This window comes from Phaethon aethereus (genome assembly GCF_964289735.1).
Source record: "Phaethon aethereus genome assembly, chromosome: 11".
In the NCBI taxonomy this organism is placed as follows: domain Eukaryota; kingdom Metazoa; phylum Chordata; class Aves; order Phaethontiformes; family Phaethontidae; genus Phaethon; species Phaethon aethereus.
Window position 1 is genome coordinate 19,192,290 of NC_138587.1, and position 14,254 is coordinate 19,206,543.

Consider the following 14,254-nt stretch of genomic DNA (forward strand, 5'->3'; position numbering starts at 1 on the left):
AAGGCTTTTTTGAAGATATGGTGGGTGAAATTAGCAGAGGGCTGGTGTAAAGGCCTTATTAACCATGATTCAAACTGGATTTTTAAGGCCTTTGCCCTGTTTAAACTTATTACTCGTTGCTGGTAAAATGGTGTCTATATATGCTAAGAGCATATATAGACAATATCGAGTAGTGAACCCACATAGGCATAGTTTTCAGTAAGATATCGTTTCAAGCAGTGAACTTGAAAAATGTGTTTTGTATCCTCCCAGTTGAACTCTTCTCAGTGGGAGACTTAGTAACTAAGACACGTAGAACCAACTAACTTCAAACAGAAGACTCTTGTCTTATTCCCTCATCTTTCCTCCTTTCTTTCCACGCAAAGCTTATTTGGTAGAAGCTCATTCTTGTAATAGTTAGAGAGAGTCATAATTTCTTAATGAAATTCCTTGCTTCTGACACACTCTGTGAAAAATAGCAACCCCTTAAGTAGACATCTGTTTGGAATTTTTGCAATGTTTAGTATTTCCCAGAATAGGGCCATAAATTGCCTTCTGCTAGCTTTAATGTGCTAGCTGCTGTAACAACTGCTTGCTTTGGTCAGCCATAAACTTCTGTGTAAAAGTTACATGGAAAGATCAGAAGTGGGGCTGGGAATGGGAGCTACAGATCGGTGTATATAAAATGAGTATGTTTTTTTAATTATAAAATACAGAAGAGAGCTGAGAGATTTAGAAGTTCTTTGAAGGGTCTGGCCCCCAGTGACTGTGGCCTGGGAAGAGGACTATAGTTATTTGTTGCAAAGAGAAGGAAATTATCATCTAGGACAAATAAAACAGCAAATACAGGCAGAAGCCATGGGAAGGAAAATACGAGCAAAGCTGCTGAATACAGAACAGTGTTATTGAAGGTTTGCAACTTGGGAGCTTACAGTTATGTATATGTCTCCCTGAGATTGCCACAGTGGGAGGTAGTGCAAAGCCTAAGTCGGCTGGAAGGCAAACCTGAGAAGGGAAGGTTGGAAATAGCTGTTTTCCTCTGGGATTTGATTAGCCCAGAATAAGTGAACTGAATCAGGGGACGAGGCCCCTTGGTAGCTGAACTGCTGAAAACCTGGAATGTAGAATAGCTGTAGTGTCACGTCACACGGCAATATTACTGCATATCGCATCCCGCTAAGTTGAACTACTTTTTATCCCTTGGAGAAAGGACTCATTAGCCCGTTTAATTATTTTCCTAACCGCTAGAACTCCGGATGCCATTATGTTATGTAAAATGACAAATGTATTTTTAACTCGTAAAGCATGTGAACTTTAAGCTCTTTCCAGTGATACAAATACAGCTCCATTTCAAAGCATGACTCATCTTCACATGTAGGATAAACTCAGCATTTCACATCCCTGTAAACTACACTCTTGTGCACCACGGATGAGCGACAGTTGCTGTGGGAACCATCACTTTTAATATCCTGACTGTGCATACCAAAGTGCAAAGACATACTGACTGCTTATTTGCCAGAAAAGGTCGTCTTTAATACCGGCACCGACTGTCGTGCCTAAAATACCGTAGTCTGTCCAGTATCGCGTCTCAACGCTTTGCTCCACAGCACCGCCTTGCTCCCACCCCACGCAGCCGCGGTGGGGCGAGGCAGTTCCGGCCGGGGCTTCCCGCTTCCCCTTCAACCCATGCGGGGCCCCGGGGGAGCCGGAGATTCCTCCAGCGTCGGGTCGGCTGGGGCCCCGCCGCGGGCGGCCTCCCCTCAGGAGGCGGCGCGCACCTGCCCAGGGCGTCGGGGCGGGCCCAGGCAGACCCCGCCTTCCGGGACTCCGCACCGGGAAGCCTCGGCCGGGGCCGCGCCGCCACAGGCAAGGTAACCGTCCTCCGGCGGGGCCCGGACGTTCCCCCTCCCCCCCGCCGCTTCCTCTCCCTGCGCGCCGTGGGGCTCGCCTCGCCTCGCCTCGCCTCGCCTCGCCTCGCCTCGCCTCAGGGTTTTCCCGCCTCGGGGCTTTCCCGCCCTCCGCCGCGCGGTGCGGGGGGCGCTGAGGGAGCTGCCCCTCAGTGAGAAGGCTGCGCCCTCGCCCGGGGCGGCTGGCAGCGGGGCAGGCCTCGGGCTCAGCAGCCCCCCCCGGCGGCGTGAGGAACGGCCCTCAAGCCTCTCCGTGGTGCTTCACCTGCTCGTGGCTCAGCTGTGTTAACAGGGCTCAGAGGCCCTGGCACCGGTACCTACCCCGGGGCTGTGCCCCTGCGCAGCCAGAGGCTCTGTACTCCCCAGCGGAGTCAGGCAGTTCCTCGGCTTTGGAAGCCGCGCCGTTGCATCTCAGCGTAGCCGAGTTTTTGCGTGGTTCAATGGTCCCCTGAGTAATGAGAAACCTGCCCCTTGCGCTCTGCGCCAGGGCAATTTGGTAAGCACTGGCCTATCATCAGGCCCAATGCCTGCCTAGACGGTGCCCCCCTGGGGTTTAATCCAGGTATTTGCGGTCCTCTTGTGTAACTTGGAGCCTCGGGACGAGGCAGGGGACCATTCTGGAGATTCCTACACTAAATGTTGAGGCAACAAGTTGTTGATGTGGGTTTATAAGCTCCTCAAAGCAGAGTCCATCTCTGTTCTGTTGTATAGAGCTTAGCTGAGTAAGACTCTGTCCAAGACGCTGTGCAGGCACTTGCTGCGGTAAAAGCAGTAATGGGTAACTGCGAACTGATAGCTGTGTGTATTGGAACTGGGGTGACTGGTCTGTAAAGGTAAACAAAGTGTGCTTTCCTGAGGTGAACTTTTGGTCTCCACTTTTGGTCTCTGTAGCACCTGGTCATCCCCTTAAGACAGGAAGAGAGAAGAGTGGTTAGGTGAGAGAACGGTTGGTTCACATCAATTACTAATACTCATTTACATTTTTACTCAGGACTAAATGGCGAGCAAATGGACTGTTTGAAGCACTGGGTTTGATCACCTAAGAGGAAGGACTCTGCTGAGGATACACCACAGGGAATCTGTTGGGTATCTCTCTCATCTCAGACTCTCCCCTGATATGGAACAAAGTGAAGGCGAACAGGAATCCCAGCCAGAGAGTCAGGTGGATAGCAAGAGCAGCGTGAAATCCTTGCCTGGGGGAGCAGCCCATGTCAAACTAGAGATAAAAAAACATGCGGTTACAGATGACTACAAACTCTCCAAGCGGGTGCTAGGGTTAGGAATCAATGGCAAAGTACTGGAGTGTTTCAACAAGGAGACAGGCCAGAAGTGTGCTTTGAAGGTATGTAGGCTTTTTCTTCTTTTCCTTGTTTATGGTTTGGAGGCCAGGGTTCACTTCCAAAGCCCTGTAAAAGCTACTTGTTCAGTGGCTTACCTTTCACAGAGAGCGCTGCATGAAGAATTTGAGTATGCGGGGACGTTTGCTATTATTTACAACATTGTAGTCCAAACTTGAGTCTTTTCCACAATATTCTGAGTGAGTCTTCAGGAGAATGTTATCAGCTGTTAAATTCTTGTGTTCATATTTAAAAGACAAAAAAACAGGAGAGAGAACAGTGTCTTGGTGTGTTCTCTGAGAAAGCTTGCTAGATTTTTGAATGAACACGTTATGCAATTCTTGGGAAGGAAACTATTTTGGATCTTGTGCAATGAAAAGTTCCCTAAACTGGGAAGCATTTAAATGTTCATCGGTCTTCAGGCTTTCTTCCCTTTAAAGACTTTTCTTAAGGGCCATTTCTAGTTGTTTACTCACTTATTCTCCTCTTTATTTTTGCAATTCATTTACAGAAGGGTATTACCTGGGAAAGCACTGATTACACCAGTATTAGCAAGTAAGTTTAGTAGGTATTTGTGGTGATAAGTACCACTTAAATAAACGGAGCAATAGCTGTTCATTAGAGAATATAAAGCTTACCTGCCTTTTGCTCTGCAGCTTTTAAACTTGAAGATCTCCCTGATGCTTTTAAACCACGTCATTAGAAAAAAGCAGCTGAGATGAGAACCGGGATGGTTCTATGTGGTAAGACTGAAAACCATCTAAAGTAATTGCCATGAGAATTACTTAAGAATGTTACCAAGTCCTCGGTGGTGTTAATCTGATTAGTTGGGATGTCTAGAAGGCTTTCAGGCACCCTTCCTTTTCTTAAACCTCACAATCCATGTTTGCTGACAGCAGGACAAATCTGCTAGTGGTCAGCTGGAAGGTCTGCCAAGGTCTGGATATGGTCTTACCAAGCTAGAACTGCTGTCCTCAGCAAAGCTTTTGCACTGTGATAGAACAGACTGGAAATGTCTCATAGCTTTGTGTATTGAAAAGATTTTTAATAGAGGAACCAGGAATACAGTAACTTGCTGATTAATTCACGTCTCCAACACTCTCATTTTCTTTATCACACTTTTTTTGTATTAGCTTTATGTAGCTGACTCACAGAAGTTTATCTCCTTCTATGACCAGGTGAACCGCCTAGTGGATGAGGGAAAGGCTGTGGATGTTGTCTACCTGGACTTTAGTAAAGCCTTTGACAGCGTCTCCCACAGCATTCTCCTGGAGAAACTGGCGGCTCGTGGCTTAGACGGGTTTACTCTTCGCTGGGTGAGGAACTGGCTGGATGGCCGAGCCCAGAGAGTTGTGGTGAACGGCGTTAAATCCCGCTGGCGGCCGGTCACAAGCGGTGTTCCCCAGGGCTCGATTCTGGGGCCGGTCTTGTTCAATATCTTTATTGATGATCTGGATGCGGGAATTGAGTGCTCCCTCAGTAAGTTTGCAGATGACACCAAGTTGAGTGGGAGTGTTGATCTGCTGGAGGGCAGGAGGGCTCTGCAGAGGGATCTGGACAGGCTGGATCGATGGGCAGAGGCCAACTGTATGAGGTTTAATAAGGCCAAGTGCCGGGTCCTGCACTTTGGCCACAACAACCCCATGCAATGCTACAGGCTTGGGGAGGAGTGGCTGGAGAGCAGCCCGGCAGAAAGGGACCTGGGGGTGCTGGTTGACAGCTGGGTGAATATGAGCCAGCAGTGTGCCCAGGTGGCCAAGAAGGCCAACAGCGTCCTGGCCTGTATCAGGAATAGTGTGGCCAGCAGGAGTAGGGAAGTGATTGTGCCCCTGTACTCGGCACTGGTGAGGCCGCACCTTGAATCCTGTGTTCAGTTTTGGGCCCCTCACTACAAGAAGGGTGCTGAGGTGCTGGAGCGTGTCCAGAGAAGGGCAACGAAGCTGGTGTGGGGTCTGGAGCACAAGTCTTATGAGGAGCAGCTGAGGGAACTGGGGTTGTTTAGTCTGGAGAAGAGGAGGCTGAGAGGAGACCTTATCGCTCTCTACGACTACCTCAAAGGGGGTTGTGGCGACGAGGGTGTTGGTCTCTTCTCCCAAGTAACTAGTGATAGGACGAGAGGAAATGGCCTCAAGTTGTGCCAGGTGAGGTTTAGATTGGATATTAGGAAAAATTTCTTCACTGAGAGGGTGGTCAGGCATTGGAACAGGCTGCCCAGGGAGGTGGTGGAGTCGCCATCTCTGGAAGTGTTCAAAAAACGTGTGGATGTGGCGCTTCAGGACATGGTTTAGGGGACATGGTGGTGCTGGATTAATGGTTGGACTTGATGATCTTAAAGGTCCTTTCCAACCTAGTGATTCTGTGATTCTGTGATCATGGGGAAACTGGAAGTTTTGGCAAACTGTAAGTGCTGGGGTTTTGCGCCTGCATAGGGGAGCGTCGGGTTTTTACAACTCTGAGGTGATCCATTAATCACATCCTTCTGAAATGCTATCAACATTAATTTCTATATTTAGCACATGGTGGTGAAGGATAATAGTTAATACTGAAGCTGTTGTGTTGTTTCTGAAGAGTTCAGTGGCTTTGTTGCTGTCTGTGTACCATTCATACTTCAAAGGTTTTGCAGTCATAAGGGCTGAAAGCATTTTAAAATAGAAGTTGCCATTCCAGAGCACAATGCAGTGGGAATAAGTGTGTTCCAGAGCAAATTCTGTAGCTCTGGAATCAAACAGGAGATACATTCCTATGGATATTAGCATCTATAAAATACTTTTTTAATTCAGTGCTTAGAGAGTTGGGAAAGGGGAGAAGAGAGGTAAAGTTGCTGTGCCCTGACAGAACATTCTCTGCCCGATGGAGAGGAGGAACCTGTAGTATATCCTCTAATGTAAGTTTCTATTTAGCACTGATTGAGTTGGCTGAATTTTTCAGAACTTCTAACATATATTAAGGACCAAAGCACCACTCCCCTTTCCAAACTGGAGTTTTGTCAATAATGGCTAATGTATCACTGAAATTGTTATATATGTGTTTGTCATCCCTCCCCCTCTCCCCCCAGCTTTGGAATGTGTGCACTTTCCTTCTGAAAGCGACAGAAATATTAAGATGTTTATGAGTTCTCTAGGGAGTTTAAATGGCAGATAATAGTTTGCTACTTGTGTGTATGTATTTCTCATCGTTATGAGTTTAAGTGCTGAATAAAAAGTTAAATATGCAATTAAGTAAAACTGCCAGCAGCCCAGAGAGAATCCGATATTCTCTCCAAAGATGGTCTAATGAGAAGATTACCCAACAAGGAAGGATAAAAACTGTGCTTGGTTAATTGGCAAGAATAGAAGGATCTTTTACTAACCCTGAAGATATTTGCAAGGATGAAAATACTCAGAGGAGTTTTTCTGTTGTTTCTCATGAAACCTGAACTGGGCCACGCAAGTCCCAAACCTGCTCCAGATGAGACTTCAGGGCAAACCATCCAGTCAAAACAGTTATGGAAAAGGGACAAGAAACTTGGGGAAAAAAGTTCAGAAACAGCTTCAGTGCAGAATTCTCTGTGTAGGGGGAATAGGGCCTTGGTGTTTCTGCCTTGCCACTGCTCATATTTGCTAGGTGTGATGGCAGGGCTATCATTTGCTTACAGGAATAGAAAGTGGAGGCTGATGAAGCTGTCAGAGAAAAAAACAACTGGTCTGACAGGTAAAGAGAAATGTAAAGATTGAATTGCAAATTGAACAGGAAAAAAAGGATGCTGGATGGATTTTTTTTTTATTCTGGAGGTTGCTTGTGCAGTATCCATTGAGATGGAATAGATGGGAACAGACTTTTCAGCAGGGCCTGTTGCAATAGGACAAGGGGTAATGGTTTTAATTAAAAGAGGGTAGATTTGGACTAGATATAAGGAAGAAATTTTTCACAATGAGGGTGGTGAAACACTGGCACAGGTTGCCCAGAGGGGTGGTGGATGCCCCATCCTTGGAAACATTCCAGGTCAGGTTGGACGGGGCTCTGAGCAACCTGATCTAATTGAAGATGTCCCTGCTTATTGCAGGGGGGTTGGGCTGGATGACCTTAAAAGGTCAACCTAAACCATTCTATGATGTACTCATATTTGCGGACAAATACTTCAGGCGTGAGTGTGCTCACTGTAACCTACTCCTGGGAAAGCAAAAACATCACTCATGCTGCTGAAGATAAAGCATAATAGTTTGTTCCCCTTCACACCAAACTTGCCTATTAAAGCAGCTTCTGACTTGGCAGATGGCACTGCTTTCTGCCTGCAGGTTTTCTTTTATATGGGAACAAAGCCAGCAATGCCAAGATCTGGATAAAAATTACTCAATGGAAGGAATTTAAACCAAGGTACTCAAGAGGAAAGGGCTCAAACAGGCAGAAACATTCATCCCCAGAGCCATGTGTCAGTCAAGCACTACATACTGTAATTGGAAGGTTCCTGTTGTCGTCTTTAGCCTGTGTCCGTAATTGGAACTAGTTAGAATTTCACTAATTAGTTTAGAGTGGGAAAACACAAGACATCCTCTCAGAGATACTGGAGGGCTTTGGTTATTTTCCTAAAGTATTATGTAGCTTAGTTTACTCTGCTTGGCATTGTGATTTGCTACACGCTTTTACAATGTGTTGTCAGCTTTGTTTCTGTTAGATTGAAATGCCACATGCATTGCTGTCCTGCTCCAGAAAATCTAATCTGGTTACTCACTTAGATGTATAATGACATTTTGGCTGAACAGCACTGTTTCCAAATAGTGAGAATGCAGGGATTTAGAAAAGTAGAAGCATAAACAAAACTGCTGTGCAGGACTGTGGCTTTCTAGAAGCCAGCTATGTTTTGGTGTCTCACTCCCTTACAAATAGAAAACCTTCTCAGATCTCTTTCCATAGTTAATCTAGAAATAGCAGTCAAGTGAAGTGTAGTCAGTCTTCTATTTTTATCTCTTCCTTGCCAGCCTGCCCCCTTCTGTTCATGTTACCTTTTTGGGGCTAAAATTTAACCTCCAGTCCTTTAACACTGTCATCACCCTGAGTGTTCTCTGCTGTTTTTCACCCTCCTCTCTGTTTGTAGGGAGAGGAGGAGACCAAAAATAGCTGACTATCGGTGAGGATAAATGTGGACTCCTGGGACTTGCCTCCCATTAAAAAAGACCCAACGTACAGTTCCTTGTTCTTTCTTTCTTTTCCTCCTCACTTCTTTTTCTTTTTTTTTTTGGCACAAATTACTGCTAATTGGTGTCAAAATAATATTTCAATGCATTTGATGACCTACTTTATCTTTGCGAAAGATGGTAGAAAGGGTTTGGACAGAGCCAGGATCAAGAAAAGAGCTAGAGAGCGTTCTGCTGAGGTATTGGGACTTTTCTGCGTCTTCAGGATTTGGGTGGATGTTTCAGATGTAAAAAGAGTGTTCCATGTTGTTGGCATAGTATTCAGGTTCAGTAGACAGAGGTTGCTTCTTCCCAGGAGAAGAAAAGGAAGGACAATTCAGGCATAGCAGCAAAACAAAACCTTTGGACCTTCAGGAAAACAAAGTACATTGGTTATGAGTGTATTGGTACTTTTGATATGAAAACTCTCTTGAATAACGGTATAGCAGTTGTAAAGTGCTGCTTCCCTAAGCTTTGTGCATATGTGCCATGAACTGCATCTGCCTTCCAGTCATCTGAGATTTCTAGGTTAAGGCAGAGTATTTATGAATGGAGCTGCTGGTTCACGGGTCTTATCCTCTAGAATAAATAGTGAGTTAAGCCATGACCCCGCCTCATGGAAAATGTCCTGTGCTGCTAAGTGCCAACAGTACAGAGTATGTGACTTGCTGATTTGAAGACAAATATATGAAGCCAGAACGTTAAATAAAGCAAAAAGCAAACAAAAAAATGAGCAGGCTCCTTGCCTTTTAAATTTAAGGAACTTTTGGTGAATGATGTAAATAATAATCATGGAGTAGGAGGCTCTGTTATTATCCGAAAGAGTATTAGCATAACTTTGTGTTTAGAAGGAAGGAAAGTAAGTAATGGAGAAAGAAATTTTGCAAAAAAATCATTCCCAAAATGGTTCTTGGAAACCACACATAGGGCTGTATAGAGAATGTTGTTCTGCTTTCCAAAGTGGAGTCACTGTGGAGAAAGATAGTCTTTCTGCATCACCTTAATTTAGTCCTGAGCTATGTTTCTGCCTCTCGCTCAATTTTAATAACAGTTTCTAACGATGTTCAATAATACTGCATCATGTAAGCTAATTGCTGGATAGTTTGTCTTCAGTTACTATACCCTGAAGTCAGGTCATGATTGCTCATGAATGGGAAACATCCATACAGTCCAAAGTATTTGTTTTGGAAGTTACCTAAATAGCTGATACTTTTAAAATACCCTGTGTATTGCCTGAAATAAGATGATGATCAAGGAAAAGAATGCAGTAATGGAGAAGGCAATGAATACAGTGAAAGTGAAGGGTTATTTTAGGCTGATGATTGATTGTAGAATAGGAAATGTTGACAAGCTGCTTAGATGCTATAGATTGCATTTTTAGAAGAGAAGAAAATTATGGCAGATTAGGAATTAAACATTTCAGCATTTTCAGAATAAGAGGAAGAATAATGTACTAAGCTAGAACTGTGGTGGGGATTCAGGGGAACCAAGTGTAATTGTTGGTTAGGTTTTGCACAGGATGAAGGAGCTCTTGCTTTACTGGAGTGATTGTATGTTTCAGGAGAAAACTAGCTCTTCCTGGTGAAGTATTCTGTAGTTCCCTCTTATCTACCATGTTTTCTGCAGCCTATTTTTACTGGTTTATCTCATGCTATGGTAAATTCAGTGTCACTAACACAGATGAATATGAGTAATAAACTCCAGGAGCTCAGTGTTGTAGATCAAAGCCAGATACAGCGTAAAATGAATACGAGTTCAGAAAAGTTCTAATTAAACGGCAGCCCCCAGTGTATGGAGGAGTACCTAAAATATGGATAGCATGAGACTGGTCCTTGAATTTTATCCTCCAGTGCCAATCTTGGTAAGTATTACATAAACATGCATAAAATACCTAAAATAACATTCAGTCGATTAAAAAGTGGGTCGTTTCTACTGCTACAAGAATTGGTTTTAGACTCAGGTCTTGAATGACTCGCTGTTTTTTCAGCACTCTGTGTGTATTTGGGCCAGAATGGCACCTTCCAGAGTGTCAGTTGGACTAGTTAATTTAAAAAAGGCAGACTTTATCAATTTACTTTGAGGATCTGCCAGTCTTGATTGGTCTTCTCCTTATTTGAAATACAACAAATAATTAAAAAAAAAAAAAGATGGGCTTGGTCTGAAATAATAAAACCATGTGTAGTAAATTCTTACTAGGTTCAGTGGCAGTTCATTAAGCCTATAAAGTGCAAACAGAAAGGCAAATGCTATAAACCATTAAGTCATCTTGAAAAAACAAACTACGTTGATGCTACTTTGCACCTTCTCTGTTCTCTTCCAGTCTACTAGCAAGCTGGCACAAGTTATACCCTGACTAGTGTAGCAGCAAAGCTTGGGAAGATCAAGGTGTGTTGCCCTGCCTTCACCCAAGTTCAAAGATCTGAGAAAGTATTATAGATATGTGTCTTATTTCAACTGCGAGGAAGGTGCTTAAAGGGAGAGCGTGTGTGCGTATCAGTCAGACACAACTAATCACTTGACATGTTCTTTGGACTAGAAGACACTTCTCTTCGTCTCTCCCTCCTCCCTTTAGAGTCTAAATCCTCCTATTCCCTTTAACTAAATTAAAACCTTGCTGATTCATGCTAGCTGCAAGTCTCATTGCAGATAACTGGATTTTGCAAATCAGCTTTAGTGCAAAGGAACAATGAGCAAGAATTTTAAAGTTCATTTGCAAGACGAGTGTACTTCAGCCTCATTTACTTATGGTAATACCATCTAGAGAGATGCCCAGACTGGAAAAACCTGATAACATCTTTTATAATTTGTGAAGAATCAAGGCCACACCTGAATGTCATGGCTCACATGCATCTTTTTTTCTTTAGCATATTTTTTTGCTGTCTGTGGTAGCACCCTGTGTAAGAGCAAGCCTGGTCTGAGAATAAATGACTTCTCATGATAGCTTGCTGCCAGTTAAGTCTCAACAGAAAAAATATTATCTTCATGCTGTGATAAATTCATGGGAAGCATAGAGAAGGATGATGTTACTGTCATTGGGAGCAAGAGCCAATTTGAATTTGAGAAAGTTAATAGATGAATCTCTTGCATACAAAGACTGTTTTCAGTTAATCTCTTAACTGTATAGAGTGATTTGTTTTTCTAAAAAAAGATGCAACCATTGATTTATTTACATAATCATATGCAACATTTTGCATCCCAAAATGTTTTTGCAGCTACTATTTACTTGACCCTGAAAAAGTTCTAATTTCTCATATGATGTGCGTATTTTTCCTTGTTATGGAATTTTTCCATGTTAAATATGTCTTTACAAGGCCAGACTTTAGGATCATGGGTAGTTTTCTAATAGCAACAGTATCGCTGTCTCATTTCTTTGGGTACAGTGGGGTTGTTTGAACTGTTTGCATTGTGGCTCTTACACTGTAAGGAGACATGGTAACATTCATGAAAAGGAAAGTGGAGGAGAAGGGGCCAGTGTTGGAGGTGGAGAGTAGATGACGTGTTTACTTAGCTGGAAAACCATGAGAACTCCTTTCCATCAACACCAGTGAAAGCTGGTGGTGCAGTCTGTCTGGATTAGAGTGTATAAACTACATGGATTGTGGTATTTCACACAGACTTCCTAAGTACTTGAGATGATTCAAAGCTCCATAAATGAGATTAAGCTATAACGCTCCAGCATTTTAATACCTCAGGAGTGAAGGGGGAGAGAATTCTTGCTCAGCATGTAAATCATGCATGGCCTTCTAGTTCCTGAATCTTTGTAATGTACAGCATTTCGCTCTGAAGCTTTCATGGCCTGTTTTAAGAGAAAAACCAAATATTAAATTTGTGTAAAATTAATTTTTCCTCCTGAAAAGTTTGCCCGCTGAACTTACTTAAAAAACCAAAACAAACCACCCTGAATGTGCCGTCTTTACAAGTAATTTCAGATGTTCTGGCTGAGGAGCCATCTTATTAAAGTTACACTGTTCACAGATCTTAAGTCTTGCCAGTTCAAACTCTGGCTCTTCTCCATGGGCTTTTTCCCAGGATCTTTTTTTTTTTCTTGAATACTCTCTTAAGTATGCTGACATTCCAAGGAACAGGCCCTAAGGCAGCTCCTGGGATCTGAGTCAGCTAGGGCTGAGGCCAGATTTATTAAGCCCATTGTAAGGGGAGAGCTCAGAAAAACTTTTTTTTGTTTGTTTTTTTGGATGGCACTTCTAAAATACATAAACTGTTTGGAAACGGCAGGGTGTGGAGTGACTCATGCTCTTCATCCATTGCACTTTCTTGTGTGGTGAAATTTTGGCTGGTGTGAGTAGTTTGCCTAGGTGTGAATCAGCTGTAAGCCCTTATGAAAGCACTTGAGTAGTGATTTATAACTGCAGTTGGTTTCTGTTGTACTGTGGGGTGGATTTGGGTTTTGGTTTTGTTTTCAAAGGAGAGCAGTTAAAAACTGGATAGGGAGCAGCTGCCTCACACACCTGTGTTCTGCATGGGACTCCTGTGTACTCCTTAGCACCAAATCTACCATGTATTTCAGGGATGAAGAGTCCTTAAAATCCCATTTGTAGAGCCACAAGGCCTGGCATTTGGTGCTGCCAGTGTTCTCCTTCCCTGTGGTTCTAATGATGAGAAATACTGTCCTTTACTTGCTTCATTTTTAACCAAAATGTATGTATTTATTTCTCTTGTAAAGGATTAATTTCTCTCGGGGCCTTATTCCATTTTCCCACATGTTGCTTTTAGTCAACGTGGCTTTGTCAAAAGCAGTCTGGTTTCCACAGCAACAGAGTTGTTAACACCAAAGATGTCAGTGCTCGAAGGTAGGGAGGGGAGGGGGCTGCATTTTCTGGCTCAGCTGCCTCGCCCTGGTAGAGGCCCTTGCTGCAGCCACGCTACAGTACAACGTCTCCATTGTCTTCGCGAAGAGTAAAAGCCTTACATTTTGTTTTACTTTTCCCTTTCCAATCGATTTACAGTCAAATTTGACATTTGGGAGGGTGACGGGGCTTGATGGTTCCTTGATGCTTAGAAGCTTCCTGTTCTTTCAGGCCGTCTGTTCTAAAGGGTGCTGCTCTGTTGTCCGCATTTTAGAGTTTTACTGTGAACAAAATAGCACTTGCATACATGCAAAACCTGCAGCAGTAAGTTTGCGATAGAGCGCTGTTCTTTTTGCCCCGCATTCAATGTCTGCTTGTGAATGATAACATGAGAACGCATCAGTCCCTTTACCTTGCCCAGTAATGTGAAACCTGCTCCAATTAAACCTGCTCGGATGCATTTTCTGAGGCACTTATTGCCTTAAGGTGGGAACTACGCCTCACTCCTGTTGACCTTGGAAAACTGCATTGTTTGAAAGTATTTTCCAATACATAGTTAACCTGTGAAATCCATTTGCCTCAGGAGGTGAGTGATCGTGATGCTGTGAAGGTCTGGAGAGAAAAAAGCGCTTCTCAGAGTATTGCAAATGTGAATAAAAGCCCCATAGTTTCAATATACTATACAAATTTCTCTGTGGTTTTCTAGATCCTGTTGTTACAACGAATAATTAGAAAACCGTCAGGATAAGTAATGAAACTTTGAGCTTCAGAAGGCATCTTACAGGTTCTCCTGTCCAAGGAGAGGGAGGTGGAGCTTCAGTCTCAGCTTTGCAGATGGCTGTAGCTCTGGGTAATGCCCATCAGTTGCATAATAGTTTCAGGTAAGGGTGTGTTTTCCTGGGCAAGTTGTTTTTGTCTAAATTAGGGTGTAAACATAAAGTGAAATAGAATTTTCACAAATGGCTATTCATATTTAGGTCCTTTTTTTTCCCCCCTCCTCTTATGAAGGGCAGGGCAGGAAAGCACTTCTACCAGACTTGGTCCATGGGAATGCAGACAGTATAATGCGGTTGGAA

General features: G+C 43.6%; 1 protein-coding gene across 1 annotated transcript in view; it reads left to right on the plus strand.

The window, feature by feature from the left end:
- Positions 1-3,003: 3,003 nt before the first annotated feature.
- Positions 3,004-14,254, plus strand: part of MAPKAPK3 (MAPK activated protein kinase 3) — a gene marked incomplete at both ends in the record, with an annotated part of 48,162 nt that continues 36,911 nt past the window's right edge. Inside the window, one exon of the mRNA XM_082004728.1 lies at positions 3,004-3,228. Within this exon, the coding sequence (XP_081860854.1) occupies positions 3,004-3,228 (225 nt within the window). The remainder of the gene's footprint in view (positions 3,229-14,254) is intronic.